Raw genomic sequence first — 23,281 nt, 5'->3', positions numbered from 1 at the left:
CCCTCCCCATAGCCCCCCCCAGGACCCCCCCAGCCCACCACTGCCCCCCCATAACCCCCCATAGCCCCCCCCAGGACACCCCCCAGACCCCCCCTGCTCCCCCCACCCCCAATAACCCCCTGAGCCCCCCCCCACCCCATAGACCCCCCCCAAGACCTCCCCCCAGACCTCCCTGCCCCCCCCCAGCCCCCCATAGCCCCCCCTCAGGGCCCCCCCTCCCGCAATGGACCCCCTCAGACTCCCCCAGGCCCCCTAAAACCTCACCCCACCCCCCCTAGGAGCCCCCCCCTCCCCCAATAACCCCCCCTGCCCCCCCCAGCCCCCCTAAAACCCCCCCAGATCCCCCCAGGCCCCCCCCGGGACCTCCCCACCACCAGGGGGCGCCCTCTCCCCCCATCTCCCTCCCTCTCCCCCCTCCCCTCCCGCATTCGTCGTCACTTCCGGCGGCGCCAACTTCCGCTTCCGCCCGCCTCGTTGCCGGCAGCCGCCGCCGCCGCCGCCGCCGAGCCCGGCAGAGGCGCGCGGGCGTCCCGGGGCCGCTTCCGGTGAGAGCGGGAAGGGACCGGAACCGGAACCGGGACCGGGACCGGTGAGGAGGGCGCGGAGCGGGGTGAGGGGGGGCCGGGAGGGGCTGCGGCGGGGACCGGGCCCCGCTTGGGGCCCCCCCCCGTTATACCCGGGCCCCCCCCGGGGCCGGGCGGCGGGGAACGGCCCGGGGCTGGCGGGAGGACCCCGGTTTCCCCCCCCACGGCCCCCTCTCCGGTTTCTCCCCTCAGGTTTCCCCTCCCCAACCCCCGGTTCCCTCTCCGGTTCCCTCCCTGGCCCCCCCCCCGGAACCTCCCGAGCCCCCTCCCCGCTTCCCCCCTCGGTCACTCCCCGGTTCTCCCCCGTTCCTCCCATCCCCTCCCGGTTTCCCCCCCCGTTTCCTCTCCTGGTTCCCGTTCCAGCCACCCCAGCTCCCCTCCTCTTGTCCCCCTCTGGCTCCCCCCTCCCGGTTCTCCCCCCGGTTCCCCCCCCCCCCCTCTCCCAGCCGTTTGGATCCAATCCGTTTCCCCCCCGTTCCCTTTTATTCCCCCGAGCACATCCACCAGGGCCCGTCCCACCCCCCCGTTCCCTTTTATTTCCATAAGGAAACCCGAGCCCATCTATTAGGGTCCGATTCCCCCCTCTGTTCCCTTTTATTCCCATAAGCAGCCCCGAGCACATCTCTCAGGGTCTGATTCTCCCCCCCTCTTTTTCCCTTTTATTCCCCCGAGCAGACCCGGACCCGATGAGGATGGAGGCCAGGGACGCCGCGCACCCCAACCACGGCTCGCTCTTCAAGGCCTTCCCCCCGCAGCCCCGGGCCGGCCTGCGGGACACGCTGGGCCAGCCCGACACCAAGGTTTGTCACCCGCCTCGTCCCCGTTCCCCTCCACCACCACCATGAGACCCTTGGGGGCTCCCCCCTTTGGGGATTCTGCTGCTTTTTGGGTCCTTTTGGGGTGCCTCAGGCACTGCTCGGCCTCACCACAAGCATCACGCACACAATTCTGGGCTCTGAGACATAAAATAGGGTGGTAGGGACGGGACAGGGGCGGAGAGGCTGGGACAGAGCATGGAGGAGAGGCCAGGAGCCTCGGGTTGTCCAGCCTGGGGTCAGCAGGGCCGGGAGGCGACCCCACTGGTGTTGATGCCCTGTGCCTGTTTGCTTCAGCATCTGGTTGGCCCCAAGGAGGCCGGGGGGCTCAATTTTTTGGGGTCCCATCCAGCCGAGCCATGCTGTTCTACTCCAAACCCTGTGGATGTGCAAAGTGCCCCGTGGTGGCAACACCCCGCGCTTCCTGAGCTTCTGGCTCCTGGAATCAGGAGCTCCAGCGTGGCCACAGAACCAGGTTTTGGCTTTTAATGAGATGGAAACGAAGCTCATCTTTCTCCTCTTCGTTAAAACTGCGATCCCTCCTGCCAGGGAGGGATTTAGTGGGGACGGGAGGGCGAGCAGCACCCTGACAGCGCGGTGCTGCCCTGCCAGGCCAGTGTGTGCAACCGTTTTATTCCTCTGGTGACAGAAGGGACGTTTCTAACCGTTAGTAAGAGCTTGTAACGGTTTGGAACCCGAGGAGGGAGAGGAGCAGCCCCTCGTCATCGCCTCCCTCTGTGGCCCTCTTGCCCCCGGGGTTTAATTTCCGAGCTGTGCTTTATTCCTGATGCAGAGCTGTGATCTCTCCACACAGTTTCTACCGAACAAGATCGGCGGCTTCGCGTGCCCTGCTGGAAATGCCTCGTGCGCTCTCAATTACAGACCAGGTAGGACAGTTTTCAACCTCAGAGTGTTTTTTCCATCATTTTTTCACCCATTCCTTCCCCACAGCAGCGTGGGGAGGAAGATTTGCTCCTCATAAAACTCTTTACCCCTCTGTTTCTCCCCCCGCAGAAGTCCCGTGCCCCGAGACCTTCCGGCCAGCAGCAGAACCTCGAGGCTTTGGGTCCAGCGCCAACGGGCAGTGGAGGGGCTTGGTGCCCACCCTGGGCTCTGCACCACCGAAGCCCCGGCTGAGCCGCGGCTCCTACCTCGAGGCTCGCAAAATCCCCAGGTGCGTGCGGGGCCGTGGGTGGGGGGAATTTTCCCCTCGCAGCCTGCTGGTGGCACTCAGAGCGAGTTCGGGGTGGGAATTGGTGGTGAGTTGGTGTCAGCGGGAGGGGTTGGCCCGCTGATTTGGGAGCTTTTGGGTTGTTTTTAACCCGCCCCATAAAGGGGCTTCCCAAAGGGTGCAGGCGGTGTTTCTGAGAGCGGAAACGGTGCGTGGTGTGGGGTCACCTCTCTCTCGTGGAAGGTAACGTGAGAGGCTGCTGCTGAGCCCGTACAGAAGTCCAGGTGTCTTGCAGGCACCCTGATGGGACCGTTTAGGATGGAGGAAGGTGGGATGCTGCGATTTTGGGGGGGGAGAAAGAGCAGATTGGGCTTTGACCGGCCAAGGGGACCTCTCCTGGCCGCTCTGCTGGAGGTGTGATAAGAAAAGCAGGAGCAGTGTGAAGGTTTTGACCCTCTGAAGGTTGTGAGCCTCTTTGTGAGGCTCAGCGGGTGTGATGGAAGAGGGAAGGGGTGGTTTTGGGAGGAACCTTGGAGTTCTGGGAGCGCCCAGGTGGGAACGGAGCAGTTACACCCATGGGAGGTCAGGAGAGAGGCACAAAGCGTGTGGTTTTGTGCTGAAAATGTGCCCGTTAGCCCCTTCGGTAGGGTGGTGCCTCCAGGCCAGGGCAAGTCTCGTTCCTCTGGAAAATCCCTGTAATGGAGAAGGTTTGGTTGCGATGTGTGAAATTAAATTAAACGGGAGAAAGTCCCCAACAGCCCTTGTATTTTTAACAGGCTGTCGGGTGAGCTGTGGGAGTGGGGAGAGGCAGGGTGAAGGGAGGGCATCTCCTCGTGTAAAAAAAGGGGGAAAAAAAAAGAATGATTTTTGTGCCTGGAGACGGGTTTCAGCCATTTTGTGGACGCGGCTGGAAGAGGGGAGCTGTGGGATCTGGCGGGAAGGTCTCGCCCGGGGTTTGCAGGCTGGGCTTCCCCGGCCTCGCAGTGCCACCTGCCGGCATCAAGCGCTGGCAGCAGCACTTCCAGGCCGAGCTGAGAGCCGGGCTGCAGCTCCCAGGTGAGGTTTTATTTGCCTTCTTAAAGCTGGTTCCTGATCAAAATCGGGGTAGCCTGGGCCTTGACTGATTGAGGGGCTGGAGGAGAGCGAGGCGACAGAGTGAAACAAGGGTGAGGTGAAAGGAGCTCTTTTCCCTCTCCCCTCGCAGCGGGACGTCCAACAGCTTCGTAGGCAAGTCGAACCACCACTGCCATGCCTCGGCGTTCCCCATCAAACCCGCTCCCAGCCCTTCCTGGAGCGGCCCGTGCCGCCGCAGCCTGCTCAGCCCCAAGAAGACGCCGCGGCGCTTCATCAGCACGGCGGAAGAGGTAAAGGGAAAGGCCGAGAGCTTCAGCTCTGGGCTTCGAGTTGTGCTCAATCGGATCGTGGCTGAGGGGTGAACTCTTGAGGGTGTCTGGATGTGCTTGCACCAGTCAAATTTCCACTTCCACGGGTGTCTGTGTGTGCCTCCGCAGCGTGCGTGGTGTCGCTGTTTGAATCGTGTTGGCTACAGGGCTCTGCTTGTTTCCCTGCAGACTGTTCGGGAGGAAGAGCGAGAGATCTACAGGCAGTTGCTTCAGGTGGTGACGGGCAAACAGTTCTCCACGTCCAAGCCTTCTTCGCTGTTCCCCTTCCACCTGTGAGTATGTAAAAGCCTCTTCCCCAGCATGTGTCATCACGTGGATTCCACAGGAACTTACTTTTTCCCGTTCCTAGGTCCAGGTGTTCAAATTCCAGTAAAACCATAGTGAAAGAAACTCCCAGCAAGAACTCGAAGCTGTTTGAAGCTCCCAGCATCGCACCAGCCAGTTCCTCAACCAGCATTCTTGGAGCACCGGAGCAGCCGTCACACAAAGCTCCGCTCTACTCCCCACCCAGCTATTCCTCCAGTATCTTTGAGTCCCCAAACTCCACTGCCCAGCAGCACCAAGAAAATGTACCAGCATCTAGCACGCAGTCTGAAGGTAAAAACCAACAACAGCAAACAAGCAATCAAAAAAAAAAGGCAAAATCACTTTTTTTTTTCCCTCCCTCTCTGTGTCTGGGCTTCTGCAGCAGTTGGGGAAGGCGGTGGTGATTGTGGGGATACCAACGTTCCTTAATCTTTTTCTCTTTAGGGTCAGACTCTGTCATTTTGCTCAAGGTCAAGGATTCCAGAACCCCAGCTCCAAGGTAAGAGGCTGGAGATGGCATCCGGAGGAAGCCAGGGGGGAATTCACTCCAAATTTTTTGGTTTTGCTGAGAGGTGAGATTGCAGAGTAGAAAGAAGGTGACTGGATGTTTTACCAAGACAGAGCAGTTTGCCACAGACAGAGGAGCTGTAGGGTGATGCCTTAACCTCCTTCTGGAGACCTGGCTGCAAATCACTGTCAGATCTGTCTGTAGCTCTTATCACTCTTGGAATAAGGATATCCTGGGATATTACAAATCAGTTTTCAGGTAATTGCTTTCCATGTACAGGAGAGCACTTACACGTGTCCTTCTCCCCCTTTCTAGCCCCCCGTTCTTCCAGGCAGAACTGTGGATCAAAGAATTGTAAGTAGATGTTTTCTGCTTTGTTTTCCTGCCGTGAGTGTGGACGTGTAGAAATCAATACCGATTTGCTCACGTAAACTCTGCTTCTCAGGACTAGTGTCTATGATTCACGAGCTCGGGAGAGGTGGCGGCAAATTGAAGAACAGAAAGCACTGGCCCTACAGCTGCAGAGCCAGGTAAGAAAACAGTTACTGAACAAACAGCCTGAGTCAGAACGTCAGAGCACGGAGCAGAAGGCAGATTGGGAAGAGAAAAATGGCAAAAATCTGCTCCTGCAGCTCCGGTGTCTTTGTTGCTTCTCCTTGCCATGGCAAGGCTCTGGGTAGTCCTGTGGCCAGGATAAATGCTGCCGTAGCTTCCCCACAAGCCCCGGAGAGGTGGCTCCCTTGGGTGCTGTCTAATCTGAAGGTTTCATCCGCAGCGGCTGCAGGAACACTCGGTGCAGGATCTGGTGGATTTGAACCTTCGAGTACCCCTCGAGAAGGAAATCCCCGTCACTGTGGTCCCAGAAGAGAAAGAGGATGCGAAATCAGCTGATGGCGAAGAGGAATTCCCTGAAATCACCGAGGTAAATCTGCAGGGGTCTGGTGGATGGAATCAGACACTTGTGTGTGTAACAGTTGTGAATACAAATACCACTTCTTGAGGTCTGTGCGTAGGCACAGACAGCTGTTCCCTTTTCTCATGTGTTTTGTACCCAGTTTATGAGGAGCAAAGAGCAAATGTGGGTTTGCACGTAGCCTTTGTGATGGGAATAGCATGAGTTCTCCCTTCCAATGCTGTTTGTGTCCTCCCTGTAGGAAATGGAGAAGGAAATCAAGAACGTGTTCCGAGGTGGGAACCAGGACGAGGTCCTCAGTGAAGCTTTTCGGTTAACAATCACTCGGAAGGACATTCAGACCCTCAATAATCTGAACTGGCTCAACGACGAGGTGAGGAGCCTGTCCTGTGCCATCGAGGCATTGTCCTTTGGCAATTAGAAGTAGGTTCAAGAGAGCAAATGTCTGCCTCCTCCTTGCCTGAGGAAGTCAGAGCAGGATACATGGGCTGTGCTTCATGCTCTGGAGTTATTGATCTGTGGAGGAAATCCCTGTGTGGAACAGGCACTTGAAAAAATAATATTGGGATGCATGGGACTGCCAGTGGATGTGATCAGGGGATAAAATGTAAATCTTAGTGTTGGGGTCTGTGCACTTAACTATTTCTGGATTTTTTTGTAGGTTTCAGGGCTTTTGAGCTATTGTAAAGCCTCCAGAGATAGGTCTGCAGAGTGACGGTGGAGGCAAAAGTAATTTCTTAGCGACTCTTGCTTTTTCTTTCCCAGATAATTAACTTCTACATGAATTTGCTGATGGAGCGGAGCAAAGAAAAGGGCTTGCCGACAGTTCACGCGTTCAATACTTTCTTCTTTACCAAATTAAAAACAGCGGGGTACCAGGCCGTGAAAAGGTGGACTAAGAAAGTAGATATCTTCTCCGTGGATCTCCTCCTGGTGCCTATTCATCTGGGAGTGCACTGGTGCCTCGCAGTGAGTGCTTTTGTTATTCCTGACAGCCCGTAGCTGGAGCAGACCTTGCTATAAACTCACCTGTGATTGAATCAAAAATGTCCTGGCTATTGAGAGAGGCAGCTGTCAGGTGTTTGTGCGTGGGGGGAGAAATGCACGTTGGTGGCTAAAAACAAGATTTGAAGTGAGTGAAAAGCTAGCTGTTGCTTTCTGGTGTCTTTCAGTCTTTAAACAGTCTTAGAAAGAAAACAGGTAACTGTGAAGTTCACGTTAGGCTAGCTTATTCTCTGGAGAAAGATCTCATTTCCACATTCCCACAAGCTCGCCTTTAGAGACGCTGCCACGGGATCGTTTCAGAAAGATTCAGGCGAATGATACCGCGCGGCTTTCTCCACCTCCTGCGTCCCTTCTCCTGGCCCCTGAGCAGGACCAGATCCCGCGTGGCCTTTCAGCCCGCTCTGGTTCAGCCCTGGGAGCGTTGGTGAGCTGCCCAGCGAGGCAGAGAGGTGGGCGAGGATGTGAAAAGGGAGCGAGGGGCCCCAAAGAACAGCCCAGGGTGCAGACGTCAGGTGGAGCAAAGCCCGCTGTAAACGTATCCCTGGGTCTGTGGCTTTAACAATGCAGATAACGGCGCTCTTGTGTTTCACCGGGGTGCTCTGAGGAGAGCCTGATGTAGAGATTGGAGTGCTTAAATAACACGGCAGCAAGGGAGGGGAGTTTGGGAGGGCTGTGGTGTGCCAAGGAAGGTCGAAGCCCTCAGCAATCTCTGACCTGCCTTTTAGCAAGGCTGAGCTTGGCAGAGCGTGCGTCCGGGCGAGGAGATGAGCTCCTTGCCTCCTGCCTCCCTAACGAATCTCTCTTTGTGTAGGTCGTAGACTTCAGGAAGAAAACCATCACCTACTATGACTCCATGGGTGGAATAAACAGCGAAGCCTGCAGGATCCTGTTGTGAGTAACGCTTGTTTGAGCTGTGCCCCTTCAAAAATCAGACGGCTTCTTGCTCTGCTCTGGTCGCAAAGCGACAACCCTGCGGTGGGAGCAGCCCAGCCCCTCCGTGGGCCCCGAGAGGGGCAGTCGGGGGAACATCCTGGCTTTGTTTCACCACCCACTGCTCACACAGTGCAAATTTGGTCTGCAGGAGAGTCCTGTCCAGCCTCCTCCTCCCAGAGGATCCCGTAGTGAGGCTGGTGTTACCTTCGTAGGTATAAGCAGGTTTCAGACCCGCTCTGTTTAAGGACTTGGAGCTTTCCCAGCCTTGCTGGGCATCATCTTTGGAAGGAAAGCAGCCTCTCACACCCCGAGGACCAGAGGTCCCTTGCTTGTCCTGCAGCTGCTTGGAGGAGCGGCGTCTCCTGGCCGTGAAGGCTTTTCCTGCTTGTGGCGAGGATCAGGAGGAGTTTCTGGAGAGCAGGGGAGCACCTGCAGGGTGCGGGAGAGTCGCATCAGGACGTGGATGAAGCTTTGCCCAGGGCTCTTCATACTGAGCTCCACCAGGACTTCGCAGGGCACACAGAGCCTCCAAAGGGAGCTGGTGAAAGCCGTTCTTCCTGGGTTCAAGCCGCAGAGAAGTTTTGCTTTCACCCTCCTGAGCTTTGCTGTGGGAGTGCAGCTGTCCGCAGGCCCTCCTGACCTCACGTCGAAGAGAGGAGCGCGCCTGCCTCGTCTAGAACCGGCCAGCTTGACGCTCTCTTGTCCCATGTTTGGAAGGAGCTCCAGGAATGCGATAAAAACGAGCCCCATCTCCCAGGGGAGGAGGAGGAAACGCCTCTTCCCGAAGGCTCCTCGTCACGTAGGGCTGATACCGATCGGATTCCAGAGCGACTTAACGAGACGCAGTCGCGAGCCCGCGTTGCTGACCCCGGGGTCGTCCTTCGGTTCTGTTTCTCGTCTCGGCTCTGCTCCGGCGCTGATTTTGGGAACCTGATCCCGAGCCTCGTGGCGCGAGGCTGAGGCCGTCGGCCGCGGTGCCACTCATGCAGTCGAGGAATGTTAACGATGATGAAGGCAGACAGGAGACAAATGCCGCTTAATCATTTCCAGTCTGCTTAGCGCCTTTTCCAGTTCAGGTGCTCTGTGCATGCTGGGCTGATTTAAATAACTGCTCAAGGAGCCGTTTTCCCCTTTTCCACGGTGTTGTGGTGTTGGTTGAAAGGGAGGACACGGAAAGGAAATGTGTGACATCTTTAGAAACGGCTCAGAGCCTGTCTCAGCTTCGCTGCGTTGCTTGTGCTGCCTCTGTGTGCAAAGTTTCTCGGAGGATGGTGTGAGCAGAGCTGGCCTGCCTTGGGGCAGGGATGGTCTGGGTGAAATTGGCTCCTTTCAGCCTGAATTTCTGTGGTTCCGAGGAAGAAAGCAGGGACGTCTGGTGAGGTGAAGCACCTGGGAGGTGAGCGGGGGACCCAGGAGTCCCGTCCGTAGTTCATTGAGGGGTCTGGGATGAGGAAGCAGGTCCCCAGGTTGGTTGTAGAGAGCTCCAGAGGACACGAGGTGCAGGCTGAGTGGTAGAGACCCGGGATTTCAGGTCACTGTTGCCCTGGACGTAATTGTTTTCCCTCTGTTTCCTTTTAGGAGGCTTTTATTGGTTGAATGCAGTGGGAGGATCACACCGGGAAGAAGGGACGGAGGTCCTATTCATGGTTAGTGACCCTTTCATGCTTTCAATCTTTAGAGCTTCCTAAAGGTGGTGAGTGTCTGTAATTAGCCCACGTCTTACGAGGAGGGAATCTGATGAAATACAATGGCCGTTGGGCGTGACAGGGACCGCAGATGTTTGTAGGCTGGTAGCTGGCCTGGCTGCTGCGCTTTGTTTAGTGTCTGGGCTTTCACAGGGCTCGGTTGGGAGACCTGGAGAGGATTTTGAGAAAAATTGGCCCTGCTTTGTGGGGGTTTCTCCTTGCGAACATGGTGCTTGGCATCCCGTCTCCGCTGGGTGTGTGTTTTGGAGCAGATAAAAACCTGTCACAGTTTGCTAAAAGCTTGGTTCTGGTGTACCAGGGCTGGAGGAAGGCTTAGGGGATGGGGCACACAACGCTGATGGTGCCTGTGAAATCTTATCTGCTGCTCGCAGCAGCCCTCCAAGTGCTTACCTTCGCATGCCCTTTGCTTCAAGGCTCTCAGGCATTTAGCAGTGTGCTGTTGGTTTCAACAGTTCCTCGAGGCACCTGCTCAGGTTTCTGTGTGTGTGAGCTGCGGAGGGCAAAAACCCGTTTCCAGATTTAGGAAAATGAGATTTAAAAGCCCTCAGTGTTTGATGGGGGGTGTCAGGCATGTGGGTTTCTGATTTGGCAAGTAATCACGTTTAAAACCGTGTCAAACTTCTCTTCTTGAGGTCCTGACAAAGTTGGCCTGGCACAATTAAGTTCCACCTCCTGAAGCTGTCTCGCGGTTGGAAGTGAAGGCATTTTTTTCCGGTTTCTCCTTAAAAAATCATTCAGCGTGTCACCTAGGCAGGACCAGGACTGTATTTCTCACACCGTGCACGTGGTGCTCGCTAGATTGCTGGAGATTGCTCCTGGTCACGACTGATGTGAGCTGTGCCTAGCGAGTTCTTTCCTTGCTCTTCTAGAGAACTCAAAGTCCTGCCTGCTGCGTGCCTGTCAGCGTTGGAGCTGTGGCTTGTGACAGCTGCAGGTAAAGCTGCAGATGCTGGAGCTCAGCTCAAACCTCACAGGTTTCTTCTCACTGCCAGATGGGGTCTTGTGCTTGCACCCACCCCTTCTCCGTGTGCACAGAGCTGCAGCATCGCGTGGTGGCTCGTCCTTGTTCCTTTTACAAAGCATCCCTCTATTTATCCACGCAGCTTCGCTCCCTGTCTGCCACCTGCAAGCGGAGCAGGCCATGCTGCACTGCTCCTTTTTCAGCTGGGAACTCGAGTGGGTTCTGTGGCAGGCCGTAATTGCCAGGCTTTTTGTTCGTGGCTGCTGAAACGAGGCTGTTAATTAATTGCTGTTTGCACCGTGCTCGTATCGCGGTGCGGACAGTCAGCTCAGCCTTCGTTTGGCCGAGTTGTGAGGAGTTTCTCCTCCATCCGTTAGGGTTTTTTTTTGGAGAGGAGATGCGGGGACATCTCGCGCTCAATGGAAGTTGCTCTGTTGTGGGATTTGCCCCCCGCTGAGGTTGTCTTGTCCAAGCTGCAGCGGAGTCAAAGCAGCCGAGCGGGGAGCTTCCCGAGAGCAATTACAGCAGCTGCTGGCAGCCAGCAGCCCCTGTGCTGGGAAACTGGGCTCGGAGCGTGTGTCCGGCTAATGAAGGCTGATAGAAAACGCTTGTCTGGACCCGATCTGGTCTCGGGGGATTGCCAGAAGGGAGGCTCCCTTCCTCGGCACTTTAACACCCAGCAAAGCCTATTTCTGGCTGTTTCCTAGAGATGCGATCGCTGGAAAGGGGCTGGCTCCGCGTTCGGAGCCTGCTGCGTGGTTCTGCTGCCATTTCTTGCGCCTCGTTGAGCAGCCCCTGGGTGTTTGGGGTCTGCAGCCCAGGAGAGTCGGGGTCGCTGAACAGATAGCAGCCCCCCGACCCTCGAGGACCCGCACGTTTCACAGCAGTGGCGTTAAATTTGGCAGGGGCCTGTCCCTGCGTGCTTCAGGTCTTCAGAGGTCGCTGTCTGTCCTCCGTCGCCCAGGTCTGGGGGAGCTTTTCTCTGCCGTGCCTGAAGTTTTCTTTATTCCTTTGGCTTATTTGGAGTTGCGATGCTGAATGTCCCCTGATAGGCACTGGGGCGGCACCGCACATCTTCTGGGCTTGTCTGCAGGTCGCTTCGCCTCCTTCTCCCATCTCTTTTTGGAGTTTACCAATGGCAAGATGCTTTTTAGCCAAGCCTTTGTGGATCAGATTGCTGGGACATGGCACGACTCCACATGCTGCCGGCCAAACCCGCCTCTTGCCATGCCAGGTGCTCTCTTGACCCCTCTGCTCGAGCCAGCAGCATCGAATCCTCTGCTTCTCCTTTCCAAGCTGTCTGATTGCAGCCACAGCAGCGAGAAGAGTCCTCAAACTGTTCCAAGAAGATGCCAGACGTGAAGGAGATGGTTTCTGTAGATCTTCTTGGTCCTTTTGGTAACTGAGATGAACAGAGGGTGTCTGCAGAGCTGAACGTTGCCTACTGGCAGCAGCAGCCAGTGCTGGGGGCTCCATTATGGCCCCGAGGAACATCCTGAGCCCATCAGCGGGGTCTCCTTGTGCTCCCTCAAGCCAAACTTTGTGTCGGTGCCCCTCTTGAGCCCCCCTTTCCGTACTTCCCAGTAAGGGAAATGGTTTAAGGCGTTCATATCCGCAAGGGATAAAGCATGGCAGTTACCTGGGTAGGCGTTGTGCGTTGTCTTGGAGAGTTTCTAAATGTCTTCAGAGAGGCAGAGCTCTTAGCCCAGAGGTGTTTGAGGAAAACCAAAACCACGCTGCTTCTGTTCTTCCAGGGGGTGTCAGTTAGGCCAATCTGGTGGCAGCTTCATTGGGCGGAGGAGATGGAGCAGTACCCGCGAGCTTTCCTTGTTCTCCAGTTCTAGGAGCAGGAATGGGGCTGGCAGTGGGGCTCCTCTTCCTCTGCTGAAGGCTTCCAGAAGGCATTTGACATTCCCCTGACACAGCTGGCTGCTCCTGCTTGTGTTCCCTGCTCGAGTCACATCCTATCAAACCATCTCAGAGCTGGCTGCGCTGTGGCTTTGCCCGTGGCTACCTCCCCTCTTCCCCCATTCTTGGACATGACCGGAGAAGATCGGGGCCACTGGGCTCACCTGCCCCACTTTGCCTCTCCTCAAAAGCGCTCTCAATCTCTCCTGCCATGGTAGGGAAGCCTCAGGTCAGTACTGGAAGGGAAACCCAGGTGAAGAGCTCTGGGAGAAGATCTGCCAGCGTGTCGGATCTGCCGCCAGCCTGCAGAGAAGCTCCACGACGTGTGTTTGCTGCCCTACACACAGGGCGACTGTGTGGGAGCTGCTGGGATGCTGACACGTTTGCTGCTGTCTATGTTTATGCTAAATAAGCTCCTCAAAAGACAAGAGGCATCGATTCACAGGCTGCTGTCGGAGGCTGTCTCGGACATCTCCTCTCGAGTACAGCGCTCCCTTGGCTGGAGTTTGAGGCAGCCCAGTGGCTGCCGAGCTTTTCTCTGCTCTGAGTCACTCTCTGATGAATTAGATTTGTGCTCGCTGGTTTGTTTGTGGTATTGACTCTCTGCTTGGCAGGTACTTATTTTGGACGGGTTTTTAGGTTCTGCTTGGTCCTTCTTTTGGCTGCCTCGAAGCCCGGGTCTATAGAGCCCTTTTTAAAATGGCCAGTACCGAGAAGAAAATATTGGACTTCCATTTTGCATTAATTCTGCAAACATGGCAGAGGACACTTTAGGTAAACTGACATATAGTGTACTGGCTGGCTTTCCCTGTTCCTCTAAGTAAGCCTTTTTGTTCTCTCGTTCCTACAGGCAATACTTAAAACAGGAAAGTCTTGACAAGAAAAGGAAAGAATTCGACACTAATGGCTGGTCGCTGCTGAGCAAGAAGAGTCAGGTGGGTTTGCACAGTCTGAGGTGTGGAGAAGGGGTCTGGCTTCATCCTTGCTTTTGTCCCTGGCCTGGATGCACCTTTCCTGGCTGGTTTTTCTGGTGGCCGTGTTCTCGTGGTAACTCTAGGGGGTGAGCAAATCACAAGGCTTCTGTGGCAGGCTGGAATTCCCATCCAGCCCTGCGTGGAAGCAGAGAGGGAGGCCAGGGGGTGCCACAGTGCCACCTCGAGCCCTCCTGCACGGGGCTTGCCCTCAGCTCCCCTTACTCGTGTGGGCATTCACCCACCCACGCTTCGTTAGGGCTCGTTTGGGAGAGGCTCCTCGCTTCTCCGAGCTGACACCTGGGCTCTGGCTCCTCGGGGAATGACGCCTGGGTTTGTGTCCTCTCGTTGTAGGAGATCCCACAGCAGATGAACGGCAGTGACTGCGGGATGTTTGCCTGCAAATACGCCGACTGCATTACCAAAGACAAGCCCATCAACTTCACGCAGGTAAACCCCACCCCGCTGTGCTCCTCGTGCTCAGGGGAGAGGCACGGGTTTGGGACACTTGGGCACCTTCTCATTCTTCCAAGTGCCCTTTGCTCCCTTCTCCATTGGTTTAAGGCTCCTCTGCACGGATCGTGCTGACGTTCCTTGGAGTTGAGCTGACACAAGGCACCGGGGCAGTTCTTTATACCATGCAAAATTCCTCAGAAGCCTTCCTCAGGCCTTCTGTTACTCTGAAACGCATGGGGGCACGTCACCCATGGGGCTGGTGATAGCTCACAAACCCCTAACAGGACCCAGCCATAGTTGCAGTGAAAGTAGGGCATTGTGGCCTGAATCCAAAGAAATTTTGAGGTTACCTGATGTTGTCAGCCTCCTTGTGTGATTATTTTATCCATGCGTGATTATTTTACTATTTTGCTTAGAGAATGTCATCAAAGTTGTTACCTAAATCCCATCTTGTTCACTGTGCTGTTTTAAATAATCTGAAAGTAACCTTGCCCCCAGAAAGGCTGCACCCAGGAGAGCAGCCGTTAGACGTGTGGTCCTGTAGGGCTGATGTGCCTTTTCTTTCTTTTCTCTCTTTCCCCCCAAAAAAAGCAACATATGCCCTATTTCCGAAAGCGAATGGCCTGGGAGATCCTGCACCGCAAGCTGCTATGATGACGCTGTGCCGAAAGCTGCTTCCCTGCGAGATTGTATCAGAAGTGCCCAAATTTGCCCAGCTCAGCAGTTTTGAGCCATGGCAGCGTGGATCTGCCCAGGGCTTCAGTCAAAGAAACAGCAAACGAACTCTTGTAAGATATTTTTGATAAAACACCATTCACGGACCAATGCGCAATAGAAATGCTCAGAAGCACACTTGCCTTTTTATTTTATTTTTTTTGTATTTCCGAGACCTATTTTTACAAGCAATTTCAGGTGCTGAAACTTGAGGGGGCAGCTTTGGCCATTGGAGGAACTTTTTTTTATTTTATTTTTTCTGCTTTTTCAGCCCTTTGCGGCCAGCTTTGTGCCGCTGACGGCGCGACTCTCGGGGCGGGGGATTGCAGGGGAGGAGAAAGCACTTAGGTGGTTCTGGATGCTCTGCTCTGCACCGAGGGGGCTTGCGAGTGGGTTGGGGGTGGGCAAAAATGTGCTTGGGGGTGGATGTTGGGAGGGTTTTGCCCACAGAGGCGGCCCTGCTTGAACACCAGCACGGATATCCCGCAGAGGGCTGGGCCAGCAGTCGCTGGGAGGAAGCGGGAAGTGGGACTTGACTCCTTTTCACTGGTCGAAGTGGTTTTTGCTTTGCCCTTTCCTGCATCACCTCCCCTCCGTCCCCAAAGCCAGCATTTCCTCGCCCACCCCAACCTCTGCCTGTTGTCACCTCCTGAGGTTACAGCCGGGCTGGGGGCATCCTCCAGGAGCTGAGGGGTCTCTGGGGGGGGAAACTTTAGTCCCGTTTTTGCGGAGCTGCTTTTCCCCTCGAGGAATTTATCTCCCGGTTCTTTAGCATCAAGTGTTTACGGAAATTCAGGTACAAGTTTGACTTACTGTAGAGTAGAGCCAACGTTGAATTGTTCTGTATATATTTCCAAGCGTTTTCCAGAGCGACAGAGAACAAAGTCTGCGTTTTTTCCGCCCTGGCTTCGCCTCCTCGCAGGAGCTGGGGCCGCGGCTTCTTGCCACCTTTGTCCTTGTGCGGACAGCCCCAGCTGAGCAGGATGAATCGCTCCTCTCTCCGTGATATTTTGCACATGTTTTGCCTGGGGGCTGAATGCTGACACAAGGTCAAAGGTCGCATCGAAGGCAGGCAGCGAGTTGAGAAGTGCTTCCAAAGGTATCTGAGTACGTTCGGCGTGCGCCTCTCGGGAGCCTCGAGGATGAGCGATCTTCATCCCTGTCAGCTGGGGGGAGAAGTAAAATATTCAGAAGCACTTAACCCCTTCCGCAGTTGGGATCCGGGGGCCCTTGAGGCTTCTGAACGTTTTACCCTGGGCGCCTGAATCCTCTGGGCTCACGTGGGGCTTTGCTCCTGCTTTCAACTCTTTTAATTTATTCTCAAGTGCGATGTGGGAGGAAGCGGTGGGTGTTTGAGAGGCTTCCCCAGCAGCTGACCCTGGTTCTGTTCTCTCGTGTACATAACCTTTTTAAGTATAAGTAAAGAATTAAATAATGTCCACTTTTGTATTTTTGTCTCCAGATAGGGAGTGACATTTTATACATTTTCTGTACCTGTAAGCAGTAGTTTTGTACAAAAGTTCTCCCTTCTAGCCCTTGCCCCTGCCGCGTTGTGTTCTTTGTAGGCTGGTTTGTATCCTTCCCTCTCCTTCCTCTCCCCTCTGTGTGTTTTATACTGAGTTCATTTACTACCTTTTTCTATCTTTTACTGCAAGTAAAGATCTGAGGAAAAAAAAAAAAAAGACTGCTATCTTTTCTTTTCTCGGGGTGCGTGTAATGATTCCCTGTGAAATAAAACTAGCTGTGAACCGTAGCCCTGCTAGCACCAGGAGCAGGAGTCTTTGTTAGCATCCCGGGCTTGCTCGGGGACGGCTGCCTTGCATAATTCCCCCTCTAGTTAAAATAAATCACTCTCAGCAGGCTCAGGCTCTCCGAAGACAGAGGAGGTTCAGTGCTCGTGGTTCTCACCTAACCCAACGTGACGGGGAGGAAACAGCCGGCGCTTTCTCTTCCTTAACGCTGCTGCGAGCGCTAAAAAGCCTTTGCAGCCCCAGGGTGGGCGCCCTCACCCTTGGGTTTGGGGCTGGGGGCCTCAGCGACGTTCCCAGGCTCTTCCCAGGGCTGGGGGCTGCGTCCCTTCCCTGCTATCAGCTGGGCTCAGCCCCCCTGAGCAGCAGTTTGTGGCTGCAGCAGCCCCTCGCCACGTCCCTGCGCCGAGCTCAAGGCGCCCCTTGTTTTCCTTGGCTCCCTGCTTCCAAAAAAGCCAGGGAGAAAAGGGCCCCGTCAAAGGCAGCTTGTGCCTTGCGTGTGCCCCTAACCTACAGGGGCTCGCACACGGCTCCCAGCCCTCTGCGGCCACCAAAAATGCATTCAGCATTTATCCCTGCCCTTCTCCCTGGCTTATTAATAGAATAAATCACCTTGCCCAGCCCGCCTGTCCCAGTCTGGGGATTTTCAGGTCATATTGACTTTTTTCCTCCTTCCTGTATCCTTATTCCTAGACATGAGCGAGATTTCTGCCCGGTGCTTCCAAAGAGCCGGTTGTCAGCCTCTCTGACATTCCTCCCAAACACACGCGTGGCTTCTGTAAATACCCCCGGCGCTGCCTCCCCCCAGGAGCCTCAATGCCCCATTCATCCACTCGCCGAGCCGAGCCGTGCCTCGAAGGCGGCCGAGCTCGCGTCGCACCAGGCAGGGGGCTCCTCGCAGGGCCTCTGAGACGGGGGCGAGGAGGAGCTGACGCTTCCCCCGTCCGCTTCTCGCTGCGGGGTGGGACGTCCCCGACCCCTTTTCTGCGTGAAACCGCACTGAAACGGGGGCTGAAACCCTCCCTTTCTTCACAGCGGCCTGCAGATGCGGTGCGGGTTGCTAAAAGGGTCGGCTTTGTTCCTTTCCTCCCGCACCGCCGTGCCCAGGGAGCCTTCCCCACCCGCTCCTGGCTGCCGGGGGGAGGCCGGGACACCGAGAGCCGGGCACCGGTGGCTCCCGGTTCCCCCCCCCCCATGCTAGGCCGCAGCCAGGCCAGGCCTGGAGCAGGTGGGTGAAAATGGGTGGAAAACGGCCCAGATTGGAGGCCCCGGCACCAGGAGGCCTCCCGGTGAGGACGGGAGCTGCCTGCAGGAGGGATGTGTGGTGTGGCTGGTGGATGCCCTGTGGCCCGAGGGTCTTCGCAGCCCCACAAGGTTCTCATCCACCACCCCTGAGCTCCAAGAAGTCCTCCAGTGTGTGCCTCCATCACCGGGACACCTCAGTGTGCAGTGGGGACACCTCAATGTGCCATGGGGACACCTCAGTTCTCTGGGGACACCTCAGTTATCTGTGGGGACACCTCAATGTGTCATGGGGACACCTCAGTGTGCCATGGGGATGCCACATCACACCAGGGGAACGCTTCAACACACCATGGGGATCCCACAACTCATCACAGGGACACCACAATGTATCCCGAGGACACTACAACACACCATAGGGCCCCCATAATGTGCCGTGGAGATCCCACAACACATCTCAGCAACCCCACGATGCACCATAGGGACCCCATAGCACATATGGGAACCCCACAATGCATTACAAGGACCCCACAATGCATCATGGGGACCCTACAATGCACCATAGGGCCCCCATAACACACCATGGGGACCCCACAACACATCTCAGCGACCCCACAACGCATCACCCCAACCCTGCTGGCCACGCAGGGAGGTGCCAACACGGTGTCATCTCCCACCACCTCCTCATCCCGCAGCTCCCCATCACCTATGGGGTGGCCGCTCCTTCCCCTACAGCTTCGTTTCCACCGCCAGCGTGGCTGATGGGGCCGCGGCGTTAATTAAAAAGAAGCCGTCCCGGACAGAAATGCCCTTTGTAGGCTTGCAGCGCGCGGCTGCGTGTTGCGATTGGCATCCGTATTGTTGGGTAAACTTTGTCGGGAACATCGGCCTTTCCGGGTTGCTTCCCGGCGCTCCGGCTCGGCCCCAGATTTATGGTGGCTGCGGACACAGCTGCCCTTGTGCCAGGGGGCTGGGGGGGGCCAGGGGAGAGCGAGCAACCCCGGCCCCAACAGGGGGAGCCCCCAGAAAGGCAGGGGAGGGGTCCCCATCTGAGCTCAGGGTCTAACAATGGGGTAAAGGGGCTTGATTCGTGGCATTTAGGGACTGGGGGGGGTCAAGGACAGCATCCCACCTGTACCCCCCACCCCATCCTGTCCTTAGGGCAAAGAGCAGCGGTGACATTTGGGGACACCACAGACACCCTGAGACCCTGGGGGGGGGAACCCCTGGGGCTGGACACCCCCAAACCCACCCACCCACTGCGGGGGGGGTTGAAAAAGGAGTTTTTGTGGGGGTGGGGGTGGAGAACGGGACAGACGGATGGGTAGAAGGATGGACACACGTGCGGTGACTCAGTTTCCCCTCCTGCCCCCCCCAGCTGCCAACGGAGGGGGAGGTGACAATACCTCTAGATGTCACTCTCCCCCCGCAAATGCCACCTCTGCTTTACCCCCCCTCAAAAAAAAAAAAATATCAGGCAATTCATGCTCATGTTTAATGTGGGGGGGAGGGCACCCTAATGGCAGCCCCCCCACAAAAAAAAACAGCCGCAGAGCGGGCGGGGGGGCTGCACACTCCACGACACTCCTGATCATAATTTCTGCTAACGACGCGTCCCCCCCCCAGGGTCCCTCGCTAATCCCTCGGCCCCCGCCGCTCATTAGGCCCCACGACCCCGCTGCTTGGGGTTTTGCCATCCAGAAAAAGCCCCCGAAAAAAAACCCAAACCACCCATCCACGGCCTCGTCCCACCGCATGGCCACCCTGGGGTGCCGTGGCCCCGAGCCCTTTCTCCGTTCAAGCCCCGGGACCCTCGAAAAAAAAAAAAAAAAAAAAAAAAAGAAAGAAAAAAAGCTGCTTTTAGTTTTTTTTTTTATTATTATTATTTTTTTTTCCTTTTTTTTTCCGGCATCCTCCGGCCGGGGCCGGGGACACAGAGGGTGGCTTTGTGCAGGCTGGAGGACGCCGCGGGGCAGCGCTTCGGGCTGCGCCCTGGCTGCTTTCCACCGTAAATAGGTGGCCTTTTGGGGGGGCGGCGTTTCAAAGGGGGCTGAATCGCTCCCTATGCAGGGAAAAAATGGGAAAAAAAAAAAAAAAAAAGAAAAAAAAATCCCCAAAATATCCTCCTGGTTTTCGAGGAGCCCGGAGTGCGACGGCACCGTGCTGGGAACGGGGCGCGCTGCAGTGGCTGGATCTGGACCCCTGTCCCCGTCCCCCCCCACGTGGATTTGGGGTGCCGGGGGTGTTTTTTGGGGACGACCTGCAACGCTTTGTGTTTTGGGGTCGGAGGAGGCGTTGCGATGCTCAGGATGCAGGGCGGGGTTTGTAACTCCTGTAATTCGCCTTTTTCTGCCTTTTTTTAAGGGACCCCCCAGCCTGGGAGAGGGACGGCGGTGGCAGGGTTGTCCCCATTCAGGTGACACCACTGGGAGGGGACGGGGCTTTGGTGACATCCTAAAGACCCCCCCGCTTTGAATTGTCACCCCCAATAACAGCACATTGGGGCCACTTCCATCACTTCAACTACCAAAAAAAATAAATAAAATCACACTTTTTGCACAACCTGTCCCAAACAGGAGGGATTTTACCCCAAATCTACAAACCAGCAGTTGGAAGGGGGTGGGTGAGGATTTATCCAGCCCCCCCCCACGACACCTCCAAACCTCCCCGGCCCCGCAAACGCTGCCGGCCTCCCTCCAGCCCTCATTAATTTGGGATAATCGCCGCTCTCATTAGCGGGGCGTGCGCCTGCCAGTGCCGCCCGACCCCGCCGCGCTCCCTGGCACCGGCGCCCGCGGCTTTGTTTCGTTTTTTTCCTGATTTTTTTCTTTTTTTGGGTGGGCTGGGGTGGGGGGGGTGCTGTTAACAGATTTTTCTGCAGGGAGGCTCAGCTCCGGAGCAGGGTCCAGGCTTCATCCCTACGAGACACCTGAGAAGCCACCACCAAACCCATGCTCGGGCTATGCTGGAGGCGTCCCCAGCCGTGGGGATTCTCTGGAGGCTACTACGAGGTTGTGCCCACACGGTGCTGTTGGGTTTTGCTCCTCTTTGTTGTGTTTTTTTTTTTTTTTGGGGGGGGCGAAGAGCCATGATTTGGGAAGCCCCCTCCTGAAATAAACCCTTCTGGAATCCAGTTCGATGTATTGATAATGGCACCGTTTAGGGCAAGATTTCTGCCAGGACAAACACGCTGAGGTCTCCCCCATTTCGGCACCGAGCTCCGGCACCCCCCAGCACCCCCTTCCCCGTGCCTCACGGGAGCGAGAAACCAGCCTGGAGGGGTGTGCAAGGGGGACTTCTCCCCCAAAATCGCCCCGATTTGCTCCAAAAAACCTCCCCCCGCCGCAGCGGCCGGGGGTGGCTGTGGGCGGCGAGCGGGCCGAGGCTGGCGTCTGCCGCGGCTCAAAGGAGCTCTTTGTGCATCGCCACCTTCCCAAAGAGCCGCCTGTTCCCCGCCACCTCCGACGGAGGAGGAGGAGGAGGAGGACGAGGAGGAGGAGGAGGAGGAAGAGGCCGGGCAGGGGGCTGAGCGAAGGCTGGAGTTATTTGACATCATCTCACAAAAATGCCGGCGTCTTCCCCCGGCCCTGGGGCCCCCTTCCCACCTTTCCGCCGCGCCACGAGGGGCCGGGGCAGAAGAGCTTTGGATGAGGAGGGGCGAGGAAAGGGGGTGTGTGGGGGGGGGGCAAGGCGAAGAGGACAAAGGGGCTGTGTGCGACGCGATGCGGGGGGGAAAAAAAATAAGGGAAAAAAAAATGGGGGAAAAAATCCCTTTTCGAGTCTTTAACGCTTCCCGCGTGTGGCTCTGGGATCAGCTGGGAAAGGAGCCGGGGCCGGATTCCCACCCGGCGATGCAAAGAGGCATGGATGTGGCCATGAAGGGGATTTGGGGGGGGATGCAGGTGGGATTTTGGGGAGAAATTCCAGCAGTTGGGGTGTTTTTGGAGCCCGGCCCTGGAGCTTGCAGGAAGGATGCTGGAGGCGTGCGATTCACCCCCTTTGGACCCAAAAAACCTCCACGAGGGTCTCAGTGGGGAGGAACTGCAGCAAAGGGGCTGGTTTGGGGCAAATTCTCCCCTAAATGGGGCTGCTCACGGCATGCTGCAGCGTTGCATCATCAAGCAGCTTTCGGGGAAGCCGAGCACCCAACAGCTCGCCACTTTTTGGGCTCGCCCCGGTGTATTTGGGAACCGGGAGACACCGGGGAGGGACGGGAGTAATAAAAATAAAATCAAATAGCATCATGCAAAGGAGTGAAATGGCCTTTTTTTGGCCCAAACCCGCACCCTGGGGACGGCGGGGACAAAGCTCCTTTCTGCTCCCCGTTCCCATGCCGGCCGGCCGAGCCAGGGGAAATATTTGGGGGAAGGTCTGAGGTTAATGGGAGCTGCCAGGTTTGACTTGCGCCGCTCGAGGGAGAAAAGTGGATTATATTTTTTTTTTTTTTACCCCTGCTGAAAAAACGCTCTTTTTAAAGGAAAAAAAAAAAAAAAAGCACCGGGGGGGGGGTCACCCCCTCCTTGCCCGTAAAACCAAACAACCAAGCGTGTGTTCGGGCTGGCTCGCGAGGAAGTCCCTCTATTTTGAGGCTATTTTTACGGATGGCCCCCGGGGGGGGGAGTGGGGGGGAGTGTATTTTGGGAGGTGTGATGAGCAGGGTGAGAAATGGGGAGAAATGAGGCCGAAATGGGACTGAATCGGGGCCAAAATTGGGCCAAAATTCAGCCAAAATTGGGCCAAAATGGGGCTCAGAGGCAGGGCGATGCCCAGCTCCCATCATCCGAGTTTCCCTGGGGTTGCTTTTGAGCCCCCCCCCAATTTCCTTGGGGATGGGGGGTGCTGGAAAGCAGCTGTTTGGCTTTCCCAAGCAGGTTTTGGGGCTGTTTGGGGTGTTTTGGGACAAAAGGCTCGAGATGGGGCAAGGGGAGGGAGAGGGATGGAAGTTTTGTTCCCAAATCGCCAAAGTGAGCAAAACGGGGCCAAAAACTGGTGGCATCGTGGAGGGGACACTTGTCCTGGGTGGTGGCATCAGCTCGGGGACATTCACCACGGGTGGTGGCATCGTGCTGGGGACAATCCTCTGGGATGGGGAGAAGGGATGGGACATGGGGATGGGACACTGGGACATGGGGACAGGATGGGACACGGGGACAGGACACGGGGGGGACGCAGGACACGGGGATGGGACACGGGGACATGGGACATGGGGACAGGGGTGGGATATGGGGATGGGACACAGGGACGGGACAGCAGCAGCCCCAGCTGCCACCACCACGTCCACCTGGGCAGGTGACACCAGGATGGGGACAACCCGCTGTGCTGGTGGCATCAGGACGGGGACATTGCCCTGGGTAGCAGCACGAGGACGGGGACAGCCCCAAACCGAGAGCATCCCAGCAAGGGGGCTCCTGCGGTGACGGTGACGATGGTGACGGTGATGATGATGATGATGGTGATGAAGGTGACGATGGTGACGGTGACAGCGGCGGTGGCAGCGGAGCCCCGGGGCGGGCAGAGTTAAGGCCGCTTTCATTCCTTCCACTCGAATTCCTGAGCTGACTTGGATGCTTCCCTGCGCTTCCCGGGCTGATTGCCTTTCCAGAGCCCTCCACTCCCGCAGAAATGGGGAAAAAGCAGCAAATCGCCCCAAGATGGGCGAGCACGGGCTTGATAGGAATGGCTGGGGAGGGGGGGGGGCAGGAGGATGTGCAGGGCTGCAGGTGGGAAAAAAGGAAAAAGAAAAAGGTTCCGTGGTAGTGAGGTGGGAGCATCACGAGGAGGGGGCGCCCCCCGTGCAGCAGGGCTGTGCGCCCCCGTCCCGGTTTTGGGTTAAAATCCACTGGAAAGTGGTGCCGGGGCCAGGGCCTGGCCCTGCTCCCGGGCGCTGCCGCCGCCAAGGGCCGGGCTCCTCCACCTGCTCCTTGGAGGGGCCGTGGG

At 56.7% G+C, this 23,281-nt stretch overlaps 2 protein-coding genes across 3 annotated transcripts in view; both read left to right on the top strand.

Moving 5' to 3' along the window:
• The first annotated feature begins 477 nt into the window (after positions 1 to 477).
• SENP1 (SUMO specific peptidase 1) lies at positions 478 to 15,978 on the top strand. Of its 2 annotated transcripts, none has more exons than XR_014619214.1 (17): positions 478 to 589; positions 1,260 to 1,384; positions 2,214 to 2,286; positions 2,414 to 2,573; positions 3,775 to 3,934; positions 4,142 to 4,245; positions 4,323 to 4,570; positions 4,724 to 4,778; positions 5,103 to 5,141; positions 5,233 to 5,317; positions 5,563 to 5,709; positions 5,942 to 6,073; positions 6,466 to 6,669; positions 7,517 to 7,596; positions 9,217 to 9,284; positions 13,064 to 13,148; positions 13,539 to 13,579. XR_014619214.1 is itself a non-coding variant. In XM_084303720.1 (17 exons), the coding sequence occupies exons 2-17, from the start codon at positions 1,271 to 1,273 to the stop codon at positions 14,292 to 14,294; spliced, it is 1,845 nt and encodes a 614-aa protein (XP_084159846.1). In that variant the 5' UTR covers positions 478 to 589; positions 1,260 to 1,270; the 3' UTR covers positions 14,295 to 15,978. The 2 variants fall into 2 exon arrangements, 1 of the variants encoding a protein (XP_084159846.1); XM_084303720.1 differs by lacking the exon at positions 9,217 to 9,284 and adding an exon at positions 14,232 to 15,978 and having other exon boundaries at positions 13,539 to 13,634.
• A 6,791-nt stretch (positions 15,979 to 22,769) lies between these two features.
• The window catches only part of COL2A1 (collagen type II alpha 1 chain), a gene marked incomplete at both ends in the record, with an annotated part of 18,211 nt that continues 17,699 nt past the window's right edge, over positions 22,770 to 23,281 (top strand). The window contains one exon of the mRNA XM_084303650.1: positions 22,770 to 22,860. Coding sequence (XP_084159776.1) covers positions 22,770 to 22,860 — 91 coding nt within the window. The remainder of the gene's footprint in view (positions 22,861 to 23,281) is intronic.

This window comes from Netta rufina (assembly GCF_964035555.1).
Source record: "Netta rufina genome assembly, chromosome: 30".
Lineage (NCBI taxonomy): Eukaryota > Metazoa > Chordata > Aves > Anseriformes > Anatidae > Netta > Netta rufina.
The sequence above is the reverse complement of the archived record's forward strand: the minus strand, read 5'-3'. Positions and strand labels throughout refer to the sequence as shown.